The following is a 19,775-nucleotide window of genomic DNA, read 5'->3' as shown; positions in this document are numbered from 1 at the left end:
GACGCCATCTTGGAGGCGCACGACACCGGACACGGACGTGCCGCCATCTTGGAGGCGCTCGCCACCGGACACGGAAGTGCCGCCCTCTTGGAGGCGCACGCCACCGGACACGGAAGCGACGCCCTCTTGGAGGCGCTCGCCACCGGAAACGGAAGCGACGCCATCTTGGAGGCGCACGCGCAGAGTCCCATCATGCACTGCGCAGGTCACGTGACCGGAAGTGACGTCACAGAGGATGTGCCGCCATCTTGGTTCCAGAATCCTGAGTGGTTCCAGAATCCTGAGGGGGTTCTAGACCGAGGTACTTAACTACTCAGGAGACATAATGGGTCGGGAGTCCGAGTTAGGTCCCCAGGAAGCAGTAGTTGTAACAGGAGACATAGTGGGTCGGGTGTCTGAGTTAGGTCCCCAGTAGTAGTAACAGGCGACATAGTGGGTCGGGTGTCTGAGTTAGGTCCCCAGCAAGCAGTAGTAGTAGCAGGAGACATAGTGGGTCGGGTGTCCGAGTTTGGTCCCCAGTAGTAGTAACAGGCGACATTGTGGGTCGGGTGTCCGAGTTAGGTCCCCAGCAAGCAGTAGTAGTAACAGGAGACATAGTGGGTCGGGTGTCTGAGTTAGGTCCCCAGGAAGCAGTAGTAGTAACAGGCGACATAGTGGGTCGGGTGTCTGAGTTAGGTCCCCAGCAAGCAGTAGTAGGAACAGGAGACATAGTGGGTCGGGTGTCCGAATTAGGTCCCCAGCAAGCAGTAGTTGTAACAGGCGACATAGTGGGTCGGGTGTCCGAGTTAGGTCCCCAGCAAGCAGTAGTAGTAGCAGGAGACATAGTGGGTCGGGTGTCCGAGTTAGGTCCCCAGCAAGCAGTAGTGGTAACAGGAGACATAGTGGGTTGGGTGTCCGAGTTAGGTCCCCAGTAGTTGTAACAGGAGACATAGTGGGTCGGGTGTCTGAGTTAGGTCCCCAGCAAGCAGTAGTAGTAGCAGGAGACATAGTGGGTTGGGTGTCCGAGTTAGGTCCCAAGTAGGCCGTTAGAGAAGGCTTCATTGTTTCAGTCACCGGTATGCTTGGTCTCCGTGACGTACAGTTTGTCGTGATGTAGCTGGTATATTGCGACTGTGGCGACTCCTGTGTGACGTGCTCATTGTTTCAGTCACCGGTATGCTTGGTCTCCGTGACGTACAGTTGGTCGTGATGTAGCTGGTATACTGCGACTGAGGCGACCCAAACGTTATTATGTTGTTGTGTTTTGATAATTAGATATGAGGATTAAGACGACGGTATACTCTGGTTGGTAACGAGGTCTCAGTAAATGCACATCAAGTACCATGCCCGATATTTTGGGTCAAGTCAACGATCATCCGACCCGTGCAACCTTCTGCTCAGACCAGCACATACGGTCATTCAGACACTGACCTTTTCTTGACAAAGGGCATAGGTGAGGAGCATGCTAGGAATTCACTTGATGGAGGCGTCCTCCACATCTCCGCATCCTGAAGGATTTTACAGTTTAATGTAGGAATATATTTGATCAACCGATATATTGCTTTCGGTTGCTTGAAGGAAAAGGGGTGCCGCGGGTGACACAATCGTAGCGCAGAGTTGCGTCTCATGGGCGTGCCAGAAACCATTGGTCGTGAGTTCGTCTTGTTTATGTTTCTAGTGTTGTCAGCACAGTGCCTGTGCTCGTGGGTTTCACTAAAGCGGTAATTTAAATGTCTGAGACCTGCATCACTTTCCTCCCACATCAAGCTGATACGCCCCGATATAACTGAAATACTCCCACATCAAGCTGACAACCGTGATATTACTGATATTCTCCCTCATCAAGCTGACACACCGTGATATTACTGATATTCTCCCACATCAAGCTGACACACCGTGATATTACTGATATTCACCCACATCAAGCTGACACACTGTGATATTACTGATATTCTCCCACATCAAGCTGACACACCGTGATATTACTGATATTATCCCACATCAAGCTGACACACCGTGATATTACTGATATTCTCCCACAACAAGCTGACACACCGTGATATTACTGATATTCTCCCACATCAAGCTGACACACCGTGATATTACTGATATTCTCCCACAACAAGCTGACACACTGTGATATTACTGATATTCTCCCACATCAAGCTGACACGCCGTGATATTACTGATATTCTCCCACAACAAGCTGACACGCCGTGATATTACTGATATTCTCCCACATCAAGCTGACACACCGTGATATTACTGATATTCTCCCACATCAAGCTGACACACCGTGATATTACTGATATTCTCCCACAACAAGCTGACACACTGTGATATTACTGATATTCTCCCACATCAAGCTGACACGCCGTGATATTACTGATATTCTCCCACAACAAGCTGACACACTGTGATATTACTGATATTCTCCCACATCAAGCTGACACACTGTGATATTACTGATATTCTCCCACATCAAGCTGACACACCGTGATATTACTGATATTCTCCCACAACAAGCTGACACACTGTGATATTACTGATATTCTCACACATCAAGCTGACACGCCGTGATATTACTGATATTCTCACACATCAAGCTGACACGCCGTGATATTACTGATATTCTCCCACATCAAGCTGACACACCGTGATATTACTGATATTCTCCCACATCAAGCTGACACACTGTGATATTACTGATATTCTCCCACATCAAGCTGACACGCCCTGATACAATGTAAATACTGTTCAAAATAGTTGGGCCCCATCTCACTTGTCTCGCTTAATAAAATGGCTTGTTTTTGAAAGCTAACTACATGTAGGATATCTGTGTCATCTCTTTTCTTTGCAGATTGTGTACATCACTGTCAGCGTCCCCTACATACTGAACACCGTTTTCCTCATCCGGGGATGCCTTCTTCCTGGATCAGCTGAGGGGATCTATTATTATATATATCCCGACTTCGAGAAGCTATTATACCCAAGAGTAAAACTAGAATCCACATTTCGTATCAACTATCATTAACTAAAACAAGTAACAGTAATTGAAGCGGTTCATTTTAAGCTGTAGAGGTCTTCTCTTTGAGACGGAAAAGAATGCATCAAGAATGATTTATCATCAATTTATATGAACATATACACAACCTAAACTGTATACATGTGTGTCATGCCTGCATTTCTATAACCAAATTAATGACACGTGAAGATCCGGGGTAGAATAGGTCTTCAACAACTCATTCATGTCGTAAAAGGCGACTTAGCTTTTTGTGAGAGGCGACTAACGGGATCAGGTGGTCAGGCTCCCTGACTTGGTTGATGCATGTCATCGTATCCCAATTGCGTGGAGCGATGCTCATGATGTCAAGCACTGGATTGTCTGGTCCAGACTCCCTTATTTACAGACAGCCGTCATATGTCTGGGATATTGCTGAGTGCGGCGTTAAAAAAACAACCAACCAAAGGAGCCCGGAAGGATCCCTGCTAAGGAGATGGGCACCAGACAGGCTGGGTGATGCGATTGATGCATTCCATCGTATCCCACATGGGTGGATCGATTTTCATGATACCAATCACTGGACTGTCTGGTGCAGACTGGGTTATTTACAGATCGCCATCTCACAGCTGGAATATTGCTGAGTGTGGGATTCAAACAATAGACAACTCTACTAAACAAAACATCCGCAGATCATAGATGTAAACACACAAGGAGGTAGAGTGTTGGTGATGTTAAATACACTGATGGGCAAAGGAAAGTATACCGAGTTAGGGGTTTTATATATAAAGTCGTTAAATTTGTTGTTAAATTGAATAAAGCCTATTCAGTCATCACTCATTCCTGCAACAGTTTCGGGAAATGTAATTTGTGGCTGTGTTCATTGCAGACTGGGGTAAGAAATGAATTTGCAACCACGTGACCCGGATCATGTGTGGAATGGTGGAACTGTATTGATTTTTCAAGATGTCTGAGATGCCCATCACCAGTTGTGGATTATTTGAATTTATTATATTCATTTTTTTGTAATCAAATTACATTTTAAAGATAAGACCATGTAGAAGTTTTGTGTGAGTGCAGATGAAGCGCCAGTACAGTTCAGTGTTTGGAACAATATAACTAACTTACAATATTTCAGTTGAAAATAAAATCAAGTGATCGGTATAGTTTCGTTTGCTCCTCAGTTTATATTAATGAAGATGTAATCTGTGTTAATGTGTCACTGTTGTCTATTGCCCCTGTAGGTCTGGCTGGAGGCCTGTGCATATTCCCTATTTTCAATGGGAATTGGCATGGGCTGTATCATAACGATGTCAGGCCACAACAAATTTAACAATAACTGCCTCAGGTACGGTAACACTTCGTATACACTGAAACATGTTTAACCGGACGCTTCTCCTTCAGAACGCTACTTATGATTCGTTAATTCGGGTTGGTCGTGGTGGTTTCAGCGTTCAGCGTATGTACACTGTATTCAGACCAGTAATGATGACCCCCCGCCGTGTTAGAATATTGGGGAAAAAATTCCACCTCACTCGGTAATAGTTCTTTGGCAACAAGTCAGTTGATAGGCGGGCATAGGATTTATGCTCATCTTGATGACAACTTGTTATGTGGGCGGGGCATGGCGAGCAGGGAGGGTGTGTGTGTGTGTGTGTGTGGGTGGGTGGGGGGGGGGGGGGGGGGGGGGGGGTGGGTGGGTATTGCTGAGAATATTACTCTCACTCATGTTTATACACATCTTTCAACAAAACCTACATATAGCTTGTACAGAGTTTGTACAGAACGTGTACGCACGTGTACAGAACTTGTACAGAGCTTGTACAGAACGTGCACAGAGCTTGTACGGAACGTGTACAGAACTTGTACAGAGCTTTACGGAACGCGCACAGAACGTGTACGTAGCTTGAACAGAACTTGTACAGAGCTTTACAGAACTTGTACAGAATGTCTACCATGTTTTTCTAGGGACTCCATAGTAATGTGCCTCGTGGACGCCGTCAGTTGCATCTACGTCGGCTTCTCCGTGTTTGCGATTATCGGCCACGTAGCCCACCAGCGGGGCCTGACCGTGGAGGACTTCCAGTCATCAGGTACGCTATACAATGTGTTATTGTGATGTGAATAAAAGAAAATAATGTGCTGTGCACACGCTCTCAAAGCATAAAAGGTTATTATATAAGTAATTTCAGAATAAGGGTGAATAAAGAGTTGTAAGGACATCCAAGGGAAAGCAGGATGATCCGTGGGTCCGGCCAATATGCTCACTCCCTGTAGCCGCTGAACGCCCACTCGATACAGCGGGAAAAGGTAGGTATACTTAGAAAGGTAACATTACGTCGTGTAACCCCATTGTCATATTCATGTAAGCGTTACATTGCATGCACATTTCCTACACTCTAGTGTTTAGAGAAAATCTTGGATGTATATATATCTAGTGTGAAACCCGTTCAACCGGACAGCCACCTGCTCATTTGAAATCCAAGACATTTGCAGATTAATGAGGGTTACGAATCATGTCTGGATGTATCATGTAAGCGTTGCCAACAGTAATGAACCGGAAGGTGCGTGTCCGGATAATCGGGGTCCGGATTAACGAGGTTTCACTGTGTACCCAGAAGCATGACCACGTGTAGAAATACTGTTAATGTCACATGCGTTTCTCTTGACAGTCCTCCATGGGAAGTTCGGGGCAGAGTAGATCCCCGGTGTCTTATGTTGCTTATCGTAAAGGATGACACAAAGGGGATCCGCTGGCCAATATGGCTACCGGTATGAATAGTCTTTTGATGCTCGACATCAAAAGGAGATCATTTCACAGCCGGGACATCGCTGAATGTGTGTCATCTGCTTGATGCAACACACGTTATTACCAAATGTACGAGGACTGGCTAAAACGTTATGGGTCTAACTAGGAAGGACGTATAAGTACATTATTAACAGTCTGCCTGTATTAAGTACACTACGCCCCATGCCCACAGGCTACATGTAAAACAAACAACGTGGTAGCATATTTCTGTTGATGAAAATGGACAAAATTGGACACCAAGCTGTTAACAAGTGCATGTATATCCAACTGAAAGGGCTGACTCCAGCCGTCATGATGCGGACATGGTGTAAACGCTAGGGGGGAACGCTCTTTCCTTCCCCACTGTTAGGCGGTGGGCAGCAGAGTTCCAGGGGGCAAGGGAGGGAGCCTCGAAGATGATCCAAGATCAGAAAGACCTAAAACTGCCACCACAAAGGAAATTGTTGATACAATACATGATATGGAAGACACAACACATAGCCAGTACAGTAGACATCTCTGACGAGAGATTTGCGGACATCCGAAGGAATGAACTGGGCATGACAAAGGCTTCCGACTCCTCATCTTAAGGGTTAAATGTTTTCTTTCGTGAAACTTTGGGCGCTTTGAAAATACCCGTCTGGTTTTGTTGAGCGATTTGTAACTATGGAAAACAATGTGGTTTACCACCACCAGAAGCTAACCGTCAGACAACGCAGACTGTACATCTGTCGTCTCCTCCAAAGAAGGTAAAGTCTGTTCCATCAAGTTGATGACATCGGTTTGCTGGGATTCAAAGGGAATCCAACTAGTGAACTAAGAACGGAATTCAACTAGTGAATTAAGAACGGAATCCAACTAGTGAACTAAGAACGGAATCCAGCTAGTGAACTAAGAACGGAATCCAACTAGTGAACTAAGAACGGAATCCAATTGGATATAGTTAACTACCTTTCGAAAAGGTCAGACCACTGATGGCCAGTATTAGGCTAATCTGTTCAGGCAATTACGTGAGAATATCAAGGCTAAACGTAGTGAAAAACTCACTAAAAGTGTGTTGTTCCGTCAGCAAAATATGCACCTATGCACAGGTTTGTTGTCAGTATGGTTGCAATGCATAACGATGGCTATGAACTCACTGAACGTCCTCCGTATTCACCAGATTTGGCACCCTCAGATTTGGCACCCTCAGATTTCCACATTGAAGAAAGAACTGTCTGGCAAGCATTATCTAAATATATGATGACGTCATTTCTGCCATGGAGGACTTTTCAGCAGAGGAAAGCCTTCTGCACCAGTGGGATCCAGGCACTCCAGCATCGTTGGCAGACGTGTGGAAGATAATTGTCAACTAACTCAATCAACATAGTCCAGTATAGCTAGGCTCAGAACCCTGCAGCCACCCCTCGTACGATAGTCATGCGGTGATGTCAAGGAGCCAGGTGTTTAGGCTATCATACTGCAAGTTATTAAGCAGTAAAACCATGAACATTCACTCGCCGCCACTCTTGCCAGTTCTTCCATACCTTCATCATGTTAATGTGGCAGTCGGGGTCGACAGCAGTGGGGGACGACAGCAGTGGGGGAAGACAGCAGTGGGGGACGACAGCATTCGGGGAAGACAGCAGTGGGGGACGACATCAGTGGGGGACGACAGCAGTAGGGGACGACATCAGTGGGGGAAGACATCAGTGGGGGACGACAGCAGTGGGGGAAGACAGCAGTGGGGAACGACAGCATTCGGGGAAGACAGCAGTGGGGGAAGACATCAATGGGGGACGACAGCAGTGGGGGACGACATCAGTGGGGGACGACATCAGTGGGGGACGACATCAGTGGGGGTCGACAGCAGTGGGGGACGACAGCAGTGGGGGAAGACAGCAGTGGGGGACGACAGCATTCGGGGGGGGGGGGGGGGGCGACAGCACTGGGGGACGACAGCAGTGGGGGACGACAGCAGTGGGGGACGACATCATTGGGGGACGACATCATTGGGGGACGACATCAGTAGGGGAAGACAGCAGTGGGTGACGACAGCAGTGGGGGAAGACAGCAGTGGGGGAAGACAGCAGTCGGGGACGACAGCAGTGGCGGACGACAGCAATGGGGGACGACAGCAGTGGGGGACGACATCAGTGGGGGACGACATCAGTGGGGGACGACATCAGTGGGGGTCGACAGCAGTGGGGGACGACAGCAGTGGGGGAAGACAGCAGTGGGGGACGACAGCATTCGGGGTCGACAGCAGTGGGGGACGACAGCAGTGGGGGACGACAGCAGTGGGGGACGACAGCAGTGGGGGACGACATCAGTAGGGGAAGACAGCAGTGGGTGACGACAGCAGTGGGGGAAGACAGCAGTGGGGGAAGACAGCAGTGGGGGACGACATCAGTAGGGGAAGACAGCAGTGGGTGACGACAGCAGTGGGGGAAGACAGCAGTGGGGGAAGACAGCAGTGGGGGACGACAGCAGTGGGGGAAGACAGCAGTGGGGGACGACAGCAGTGGGGGACGACATTGGGGGCTAACGCTTGTCACACTGAAGACCAGGGTTTATATATAGATATTGTAGTTTCCCGTAATGTTGTGGCTGGAATATTGCTAAAAGCGGCGTAGAACCATTTTCAATCATTCCCTCATGTTGTCTATAGATATACTCATGTAGACATTCAACATGATTTCACTAAACAGAGACACGCGTCAACTGAGTTCATTCATTGTAGGGTTGAGCGAGACTGTAATCTACACGCCTACATGTGATTTATCAGCGTGTTACTTGCGCTCACCAATTATCGATAAATCATTTATCTAAAATGCTGCATACAGACAACACAATATATAGACTCCCGCTCACACATATGATTATTTCTAACTTCTTTAAACGTTTCAAAATCGTGACAACTATTATAGAATGTTTATTCATTTTAATCGTACATTGTGGCGAAACCATGAATCTGAAGCGTGCTTTCTTCTTTTCAGGGTTCAACCTCGCTTTCATTGTGTTCCCGGAAGTAGTGTCTGCACTTCCTCTTCCGCAACTGTGGTCGGCCTTAACCTTCATAATGCTGGTTTTACTGCTCATCGATACACTGGTAAGAAATAGAGGATATTATAAGAGTGTACATGTCAACGAAGAAGACAAATTCCAGTGTTTACCTATGAGGACAGCAGGTCGCAACAGTAGCGGCTATGGCGTCATTTTAGTGTGACGTCATTCTGATCTTACGTCACAATAAGATTCGAATGACGTCAACAATGCCGCCCGGATGACGGAAACAATACACTGTTGTCTCTGACGTGTATGATCCTTTATTACCCACGTGGTGAAGATACAGGTGGTAAGATACTAAATCCGTACGTCACACGTGTGTCGTACAAGGTTGACCTTGTTTTATTCGTTTTGATTGGATAACCGTGACCTCTGTCACACCGGGACTACTTTTTTCATTCATAAAAAATCGCGAGACGTCATTCATTTTGCGATTACAAGGCAGAACTGAAGAAATTCATGAGAACGAGAGATATTTACAAACACTTTATTAAACCAAACAAGAAAGTAACACGCATCAAATTCGGTTTGCATTCAATATAAGTTATGCATAGAGCTCCTACAGACGTATAATCGAGCTAGATCTATAAATCGATTTACAATGTACGACTGCCGATCGAGCGCGTCCCTTGAGCGTGACGCACCCGACCATTTTCGCAACTTTCAATTTGATTTAACGTAAACGGATAAGCGTGGTGAAATGAAGCCTGTTTAAACTATCTGGACAGATATCTAGACTTACTTGGGATGATCCGGTGCCATCGGTGTCCCCTTTGAAGCGTATTTTGTGGCGCTGTTTCGGTAGGTGTTGTTGTTCATGAATGAACGAACACGACAGCACGACCAGATCACTTAAAGTTCACAGTTCCGATAAAAATCATTCGAAAACTCCGTGGAAGTGTGCCTGACTTCTGATTTTGTGGCCCCAAACATCCCAAATGTGAACAGTAACATTCCCTATCTCTAGCGTAAAACGCTGTGAGTGGATCGCGGTTGTCTTTTCTTATTCCGGTGGCGACCTTGCCCTTCGATCGTTCGAAGCTGTCACTGACATGCAAGCAGACTTGAGTTTGTTGATTTTCACGTCTTCAGTAAAGGGTGGTACAGTTAACATGAATGTCTTTGGCGAACAGTCTGATTTCCCTCTTCCAAAATGGTACGGACATGATATAAATTCAGCTGATAGATCAAGGAAACCGAACCATTTTGATTGCACAGACAGGACCCCGGCAGTGTGACCGACTGTTGGTCCGATATTCAAAGCGCGGCGCTAGTGTGACATTTCAAATTTTCTTATCGGTGTCCTGCGTACTAACAACATGGCGCTTGAATTACCATAAGTTGAAGACTTTCTTCCAAAAGGATCTTGAGCGTCGGTGCTGGTTTCTTTGCAAACAGAACAGCAGGCGCATGTTGTTAATTAATGCGTATGCATAAACATGTCAACAATGCCCATATTTGGTCATATATCAATATTCATGCGCAACCACATTTTGCAACCGGTTTCAGTTTGGTGTGTCAACGAACGAAAGTTGTTATGTATTTACACTTAAATATATATTTAACGTGGGTAATAAATAAAATACCACACTCATTCTCGTTAGATACCATTTTTACGAAACTCGTGAACTTTCTATGGTATCTGACCTCGCTTTCGCTCGGTCAGATACCATAGAAAGTCCACTCGTTTCGTAAAAATGGTATCTAACGAGAATGAGTGTAGTATTCTCTATAGGGCACATGTGATGTTTATGAACCCCGATAGGTTTGCCCCATAGGTAATAAAATGAATTTTGATTTTATTTCCAATAACATTTAAGCAATTCCAGTTATGTTTCGCCGAAATGTGAAAAAGCCATACACATGAAAAGATGTTTTGTGAAGTAATGGGTACGAGAATACCGTCCCCCTAGTTTGGCCGGGGCGTAATATACAATATTGTCTGCTCCCAGATACCTACATATGAGATGGTAGTGACTGCCCTGACGGACAGAGTACCTGCCCTAGCACGGAGACGTTGGTTGGCCACTGTGCTGGTTCTGGCAGTGTCTGGACTTGTGTCACTGGTGTATGTATCACAGGTACGAAAGTTGCTTCCAATATGTTGTAACGTGCTTCGCACATCGTGGCTCTACTATTAAAATGTATTTACCTATTGGGGACAGTCGTCCGATACGCCATAATTCACTATGAATAGATTTGAATGTGAATACATTGTTTCCGCGTACGTGAAATGGGTTGGGGACAAGTTCTTACAAACCCTCTCCGTAGATATAAACATTGTACAATTGCCTGAGGAAACACACACAGAGATAGAGGCTGCACAGAGATAGAGGCTGCACAGAGATAGAGGCTGCACAGAAATAGAGGCTGCACAGAGATAGAGGCTGCACAGAGATAGAGGCTGCACAGAGATAGAGGCTGCACAGAGATAGAGGCTGCACAGAAATAGAGGCTGCACAGAGATAGAGGCTGCACAGAAATAGAGGCTGCACAGAGATAGAGGCTGCACAGAGATAGAGGCTGCACAGAGATAGAGGCTGCACAGAGATAGAGGCTGCACAGAGATAGAGGCTGCACAGAGATAGAGGCTGCACAGAGATAGAGGCTGCACAGAGATAGAGGCTGCACAGAAATAGAGGCTGCACAGAGATAGAGGCTGCACAGAGATAGAGGCTGCACAGAGATAGAGGCTGCACAGAGATAGAGGCTGCACAGAAATAGAGGCTGCACAGAGATAGAGGCTGCACAGAGATAGAGGCTGCACAGAGATAGAGGCTGCACAGAAATAGAGGCTGCACAGAGATAGAGGCTGCACAGAGATAGAGGCTGCACAGAGATAGAGGCTGCACAGAAATAGAGGCTGCACAGAGATAGAGGCTGCACAGAGATAGAGGCTGCACAGAAATAGAGGCTGCACAGAGATAGAGGCTGCACAGAGATAGAGGCTGCACAGAAATAGAGGCTGCACAGAGATAGAGGCTGCACAGAGATAGAGGCTGCACAGAGATAGAGGCTGCACAGAGATAGAGGCTGCACAGAAATAGAGGCTGCACAGAGATAGAGGCTGCACAGAGATAGAGGCTGCACAGAGATAGAGGCTGCACAGAAATAGAGGCTGCACAGAGATAGAGGCTGCACAGAGATAGAGGCTGCACAGAAATAGAGGCTGCACAGAGATAGAGGCTGCACAGAGATAGAGGCTGCACAGAAATAGAGGCTGCACAGAGATAGAGGCTGCACAGAGAAAGAGGCTGCACAGAGATAGAGGCTGCACAGAAATAGAGGCTGCACAGAGATAGAGGCTGCACAGAAATAGAGGCTGCACAGAGATAGAGGCTGCACAGAGATAGAGGCTGCACAGAGATAGAGGCTGCACAGAAATAGAGGCTGCACAGAGATAGAGGCTGCACAGAGATAGAGGCTGCACAGAGATAGAGGCTGCACAGAAATAGAGGCTGCACAGAGATAGAGGCTGCACAGAGATAGAGGCTGCACAGAGATAGAGGCTGCACAGAGATAGAGGCTGCACAGAGATAGAGGCTGCACAGAAATAGAGGCTGCACAGAGATAGAGGCTGCACAGAGATAGAGGCTGCACAGAGATAGAGGCTGCACAGAAATAGAGGCTGCACAGAGATAGAGGCTGCACAGAAATAGAGGCTGCACAGAGATAGAGGCTACACAGAGATAGAGGCTGCACAGAGAGAGTGAGAGGAAGCTACGTACAACAGGCTTAAGGTTCAAAGATTAAACAAATCAGAAACGTTACAGAGGAGCACATGTAAAGTAATCTCCACGATGAAGAACATCGTGAATAGACGTGAACTTTTCTTTATTGATAAATCATAAACATTCAGGTTAATAGTGGTACAAATGTTCGCAACAATTTCCACAAGCTCCTGATGGGTCAGTTGTAAGATGCAGATCATGTTTTAGTCCACTAGATGAAGCCCCAGATGAATGTCTGTTTGGAATCATTTTTAATGTTCTTGTCTCGTAAGTACAAAACGTAGTGGCCGATTTCTACATCTGTATATGTGATTTAAAATGTTTAATGATGTACAGTTGCTTACACTAAGTGGTAGATTATTCCACAGTCTATTTGCTGATTGAGAAAACGATTCATTAGAGTTCTTAATTCTCCTTTTTAGCGTTGAAATGTTTTCAGAGTTTCTTAAATGTTAGTGAATTTTTGTTTCATTCACATTGCGGGACGAGTTCTATTAAATATAAAGAGGCTTTCATTGTACACAACATTCGTCCAAGTTCTGCTAATGTTTCCAGCCCTGTTTGACAGTTGAGAGCCTTGTGAGAAGTATATTGGGGAAGACCTGTAATTATTCGTGCTGCTTCCAGCTGTAATCTTCCAACCTGAAAACTTATATACTGGCTACATCCTTCCCAGACTCGCAGAGATACTCAGAGTGAGGTCTTATGAATACTGTGTAGCATTAAGGAAGCTTATTTCTATTCCAAATATACTTAAGTTTTCTCATGGAAAGGATGGTGCATTCCACGAATCGATTTCAATCTGGTGTAGGAATCCATGATCGTTGGATTCCGGCAGGCCTAAGGGAGGCAACTCTGTACATTGAACTGCAGGGCTGCGACGTAACACCTTTCTCACTTCCTTGCAGGGGGGAATCTATGTGATCACGCTGGTGGACTGGTACGCTACATTCCCATCTCTGGCCCTGTTCGCAACCATGGAGTGCATTGCCATTAGCTGGTGTTACGGTATGTCTCGGCCAGAACTCACTCCAACTACCTTCAAGGCACCGGTCGGTGTATATTAATGACCACAAACATGCATCTCGTGAAGTTGAGTTTCTTGATCTTGTGCTGTGTATCGCCCTTGATGTAGTCATCAACTTCATGGTCATCATTTCATGTAGAAATCCTGTCAGTCTGACACCCAGAGCTGAGCATGCATTGTGGATAACTCGATATGTAGTCGAGAATTCCAGTTGTGTAAGATGAAGATGTTCTGAAACAACGTTACTCTTCTCAGAGGACAGATTGGTGTGTTTTGTCTGTAAGTTGAGGACAGATTGATGTCTTGTCTTGAAATTAGAGGAAAAATTGATGTCTTGTCTTGAGTGAAGAGGAAAGATCGACGTGTCAGGCCTGGATGCAAAGGACTGATTGGAGTGTCTTGTCTCAGTGTAGAGGACTGATTGGAGTGTCTTGTCTCAGTGTAGAGGACTGATTTGAGTGTCTTGTCTCAGCGTAGAGAACTGATTGGGTTGTCTTGTCTCAGTGTAGAGGACTGATTGGTGTGTCTTGTCTCAGTGTAGAGGACTGATTGGAGTGTCTTGTCTCAGTGTAGAGGACTGATTTGAGTGTCTTGTCTCAGTGTAGAGGACTGATTGGTGTGTCTTGTCTCAGTGTAGAGGACTGATTGGAGTGTCTTGTCTCAGTGTAGAGGACTGATTGGAGTGTCTTGTCTCAGTGTAGAGGACTGATTGGTGTGTCTTGTCTCAGTGTAGAGGACTGATTGGGATGTCTTGTCTCAGTGTAGAGGACTGATTTGGGTATCTTGTCTCAGTGTAGAGGACTGATTGGTTTGTCTTGTCTTAGTGTAGAGGACTGATTAGGGTGTCATGTCTCAGTGTAGAGGACAGATTGGTGTGTCTTGTCTCAATGTAGAGGACTGATTGGTGTGTCTTGTCTCAATGTAGAGGACTGATTGGTTTGTCTTGTCTCAGTGTAGAGGACTGATTGGTGTGTCTTGTCTCAGTGTAGAGGACTGATTGGTGTGTCTTGTCTCAATGTAGAGGACTGATTGGTGTGTCTTGTCTCAGTGCAAAGGAGTGATTGGTGTGTCTTGTCTCAGTCTAGAGGACTGATTGGGGTGTCTTGTCTCAGTGTAGAGGACTTATTGGGGTGTCCTATCTCAGTGTAGAGGACTGATTGGGGTGTCTTGTCTCAGTGTAGAGGACTGATTGGTAAATATTGTCTGAGTGACTGATTGATGTGTCTTGTCTCAGTGTAGAGGGCTGATTGGTATTTATTGTCTGAGTGACTGACTGTTTTGTTGTCTTGGTGTAGAGGACTGATTGGTATGTATTTTCCGAGTGACTGATTGGTGAGTCAGTGTGAGGTGAGGTGAAATTGGTTTTAACGTCGCTTCTAAGATAATTGCACTTATATAGCGACGTGCATGCACGTGTGTGGCTGCTGGTACTAGTCCGGACTGATGCTGATTTATAGTGCTAGCTCACCGAGATACCATACCGCAGTTTAACATGAATACCCCACTCAGACACAGTATACTGACTCCAAGCCGACCAGTCCTTGTTTTAGCCCCTTAATGCCGAGCGCAAGACAGGGTAACAACAAGTACCATCTTTACACGTCTTTTGGCATGACGCAGTAGGGGATCGAACCCCGGACCTTCCGCTCTCCGGGCGGACGCTCTACCACTAGACCACGGAGGCGGTCTGTCTCAGTGTAGAGGACTGATTGGTTTGTCTTGTCTCAGTGTAGAGGACTGATTGGTATGTATTGTCTGAGTGACAATTGGTTTGTCATGTCTTAGTGTTGAGGACTGATTGGTATGTATTGTCTTAGTGTAGAGGACTGATTGGTATGTATTGTCTGAGTGACCGATTGGTGTGTCTTGTCTTAGTGTAGAGAACTGATTGGTACGTATTGTCTGAATGACTGATTGGTGTGTCTTGTCTAAGTGTAGAGGACTGATTGGTATGTATTTTCTGAGTGACAATTGGTTTGTCATGTCTTAGTGTAGAGGACTGGTTGGTATGTATTGTCTGAGTGACCGATTGGTGTGTCTTGTCTCAGTGTTGAGGACTGATTGGTATGTATTGTCTTAGTGTAGAGGAGTGATTGGTATGTATTGTCTGAGTGACCGATTGGTGTGTCTTGTCTTAGTGTAGAGAACTGATTGGTATATATTGTCTGAGTGACTGATTGGTGTGTCTTGTCTAAGTGTAGAGGACTGATTGGTATATATTGTTTGAGTGACTGATTGGTGTGTGTTCTCTCAGTGTAGAGGACTGATTGGTATGTATTGTCTGAGTGACTGATTGGTTTGTCTTGTCTTAGTGTAGAGGACTGATTGGTATGTATTGTCTGACTGACTGATTGGTATGTATTGTCTTAGTGTAGAGGACTGATTGGTATGTATTGTCTGAGTGACCGATTGGTGTGTCTTGTCTTAGTGTAGAGAACTGATTGGTACGTATTGTATGAATGACTGATTGGTGTGTCTTGTCTAAGTGTAGAGGACTGATTGGTATGTATTGTCTGAGTGACAATTGGTTTGTCATGTCTTAGTGTAGAGGACTGATTGGTATGTATTGTCTGAGTGACCGATTGGTGTGTCTTGTCTTAGTGTAGAGAACTGATTGGTACGTATTGTCTGAATGACTGATTGGTGTGTCTTGTCTAAGTGTAGAGGACTGATTGGTATGTATTGTCTGAGTGACAATTGGTTTGTCATGTCTTAGTGTAGAGGACTGATTGGTATGTATTGTCTGAGTGACCGATTGGTGTGTCTTGTCTCAGTGTTGAGGACTGATTGGTATGTATTGTCTTAGTGTAGAGGACTGATTGGTATGTACTGTCTGAATGACTGATGGGTGTGTCTTGTCTAAGTGTAGAGGACTGATTGGTATGTATTGTCTGAGTGACCGATTGGTGTGTCTTGTCTTAGTGTAGAGAACTGATTGGTACGTATTGTCTGAATGACTGATTGGTTTGTCTTGTCTTAGTGTAGAGGACTGATTAGTATGTATTGTCTGAGTGACAATTGGTTTGTCATGTCTTAGTGTAGAGGACTGGTTGGTATGTATTGTCTGAGTGACCGATTGGTGTGTCTTGTCACAGTGTTGAGGACTGATTGGTATGTATTGTCTTAGTGTAGAGGACTGATTGGTATGTATTGTCTGAGTGACCGTTTGGTGTGTCTTGTCTTAGTGTAGAGAACTGATTGGTATATATTTTCTGAGTGACTGATTGGTGTGTCTTGTCTAAGTGTAGAGGACTGATTGGTATATATTGTTTGAGTGACTGATTGGTGTGTCTTGTCTCAGTGTAGAGGACTGATTGGTATGTATTGTCTGAGTGACTGATTGGTATGTCTTGTCTCAGTGTAGAGGACTGATTGGTATGTATTGTCTGATTGACTGATTGGTGTGTCTTGTCTAAGTGTAGAGGACTGATTGGTATATATTGTTTGAGTGACTGATTGGTGTGTCTTGTCTAAGTGTAGAGGACTGATTGGTATATATTGTTTGAGTGACTGATTGGTATGTCTTGTCTTAGTGTAGAGGACTGATTGGTATATATTGTTTGAGTGACTGATTGGTGTGTGTTGTCTCAGTGTAGAGGACTGATTGGTATGTATTGTCTGACTGACTGATTGGTATGTCTTATCTCAGTGTAGAGGACTGATTGGTATGTATTGTCTGAGTGACAATTGGTTTGTCATGTCTTAGTGTAGAGGACTGGTTGGTATGTATTGTCTGAGTGACCGATTGGTGTGTCTTGTCTCAGTGTTGAGGACTGATTGGTATGTATTGTCTTAGTGTAGAGGACTGATTGGTATATATTGTCTGACTGACTGATTGGTATGTCTTGTCTCAGTGTAGAGGACTGATTGGTATGTATTGTCTGACAGACTGATTGGTTTGTCTTGTCTTAGTGTAGAGGACTTATTGGTATGTATTGTCTGAGTGACTGATTGGTATGTATTGTCTCAGTGTAGAGGACTTATTGGTATGTATTGTCTGAGTGACTGATTGGTATGTATTGTCTCAGTGTAGAGGACTGATTGGTATGTATTGTCTGACTGACTGATTGGTTTGTCCTGTCTTAGTGTAGAGGACTTATTGGTATGTATTGTCTGACTGACTGATTGTTTTGTCTTGCCTTAGTGTAGAGGACTTATTGGTATATATTGTCTGACTGACTGATTGGTGTGTCTTGTCTCAGTGTTGAGGACTGATTGGTATGTATTGTCTTAGTGTAGAGGACTTATTGGTATGTATTGTGTTAGTGTAGAGGACTTATTGGTATGTATTGTCTCAGTGTAGAGGACTGATTGGTTTGTCCTGTCTTAGTGTAGAGGACTGATTGGTGTGTATTGTCTGAATGACTGGGCGATTTGTATCATGAGATTGGATACAGGTGTGACTATATTGCAGGCACAAAGCGACTTGAAGATGACATAGCCAACATGTGGGGTCGCACCATTCCTCGACACATCAGCTTCTGCTTGAGATACATTTCACCACCGCTCCTTCTGGTAACTATGGTTACGCAATATGACACCTACAACCTTGCAGTGAAATAATACAAACACAACCTATCTCAACACTATCCTTCGTGACTTACCTGTGGGTGGAATGCTGTGTTATGTCTACAGGCTGACGTCACATGGCAGGGAACTGCTGAGCGGCGTCGGGCAATAAATGTTTTATGCAAATCGTATTAATGGCGGATGCTACTGGTAGGGCAGAACATGTTTACCCTTTTCGCGAACACCTGGTGTCATCACTGATTTTCAGTGGTCCATTCATATACTTTCTTCGGCTATTTTGCCCTTTATAACAAAAGGAATTTGTTTCGGCAGAAAATCTAGGCTGGTTATTCTCTTGCATTGACAATTTGCCCATTGCTATTTGCAGGCTGTGTTCGGCTTCTCGCTGTACTCCTACCGACCTCCACGTTACGGGGAGTATACGTTTCCTGACTGGGCGACGGGTCTTGGCTGGATCATCTCGTTTGCCTCCATTCTCCCTTTCCCAATCTTGTTTATATGGACGGTGTATCAAACTCATGGCGACACAATAAAAGAGGTAATGTGTTTAGTTGTTTGTTTGAAGTGTAACCGCACTCAGCAATATTCCAGCTATATGGCGTCGGCCTGTAAATGATCGAGTCTGGATCAGACAATCCAGTGATTGATATCATGAACATCTATTGACCCTATTAGGATACGATGACTTGCTTCGACTGATGTGTAGTAGGTGCTGACGATCGCACAATACTGTCAAGCTAATGATGTCACGTCGCCACGTGTATGCGACATTTACGTCCTATCACCCTGCCTGATGATTAATTCATATACGTCAAGAATATCAAATGTTTTCGTGAAAATACATATAAAAGTGTATTCGTGGAGATTTAATGCATTTCGTGTATGTGACGCATACGTTCGCCTTCTTCAGAAACTCCAAAACGCTCTCAAGCCAAGCCTAAAGTGGGGTTGTCAGGACCAGACTGCTAGCGACGGTCAAGATGTCCTCCAGACAATGATGAGCACCAAAATGTAACCTCTCCAACCCTGCATCACACACCTCCCCCATCCCTGTATCACACACCTCCCCCACCCCTGTATCACACACCTCCCCCACCCCCCTGTATCACACACCTCCCCCACCCACCCCTGTATCACACACCTCCCCCACCCCCCCTGTATCACACACCTCCCCCGCCCCCCTGTATCACACACCTCCCCCGCCCCCCTGTATCACACACCTCCCCCACCCCCCTGTATCACACACCTCCCCCACCCACCCCTGTATCACACACCTCCCCCACCCCCCTGTATCACACACCTCCCCCACCCCCTTGTATCACACACCTCCCCCACCCACCCCTGCATCACACACCTCCCCCGCCCCCCTGTATCACACACCTCCCCCACCCCCCTGTATCACACACCTCCCCCACCCCCCTGTATCACACACCTCCCCCACCCACCCCTGTATCTCACACCTCCCCCACCCCCCCTGTATCACACCTCCCCCACCCCCCCTGTATCACACACACCCCCCCCCCCCCACCCCCTGTATCACACACACCCACCCACCTGTATCACATATCTCCCCCACCCCCCCTGTATCACACACCTCCCCGACCCCCCTGTCTCACACACCTCCCCCACCCCGCCTGTATCACACACACACACACACACACCTGTATCACA

The 19,775-nt window shown here is 45.9% G+C and overlaps 1 protein-coding gene across 2 annotated transcripts in view; it reads left to right on the top strand.

The window, feature by feature from the left end:
- LOC139464206 (sodium- and chloride-dependent GABA transporter 1-like) overlaps positions 1-19,302 on the top strand; it is a 53,209-nt gene extending 33,907 nt beyond the window's left edge. For both annotated transcript variants that reach the window (XM_071245728.1, XM_071245727.1), the window contains 9 exons: positions 2,840-2,974; positions 4,225-4,328; positions 4,949-5,073; positions 8,747-8,859; positions 10,769-10,897; positions 13,456-13,555; positions 17,989-18,089; positions 18,472-18,642; positions 19,015-19,302. In XM_071245728.1, coding sequence (XP_071101829.1) covers positions 2,840-2,974; positions 4,225-4,328; positions 4,949-5,073; positions 8,747-8,859; positions 10,769-10,897; positions 13,456-13,555; positions 17,989-18,089; positions 18,472-18,642; positions 19,015-19,119 — 1,083 coding nt within the window. In that variant the 3' untranslated portion in view covers positions 19,120-19,302. The remainder of the gene's footprint in view (positions 1-2,839; positions 2,975-4,224; positions 4,329-4,948; positions 5,074-8,746; positions 8,860-10,768; positions 10,898-13,455; positions 13,556-17,988; positions 18,090-18,471; positions 18,643-19,014) is intronic.
- The last annotated feature ends 473 nt before the right edge of the window (positions 19,303-19,775 follow it).

The sequence above is a fragment of the Haliotis cracherodii genome, unplaced genomic scaffold, assembly GCF_022045235.1.
Source record: "Haliotis cracherodii isolate W230 unplaced genomic scaffold, xgHalCrac1.p SCAF_17, whole genome shotgun sequence".
In the NCBI taxonomy this organism is placed as follows: Eukaryota; Metazoa; Mollusca; class Gastropoda; order Lepetellida; family Haliotidae; genus Haliotis; species Haliotis cracherodii.
This window is presented reverse-complemented; position numbering and strand designations above follow the sequence as displayed.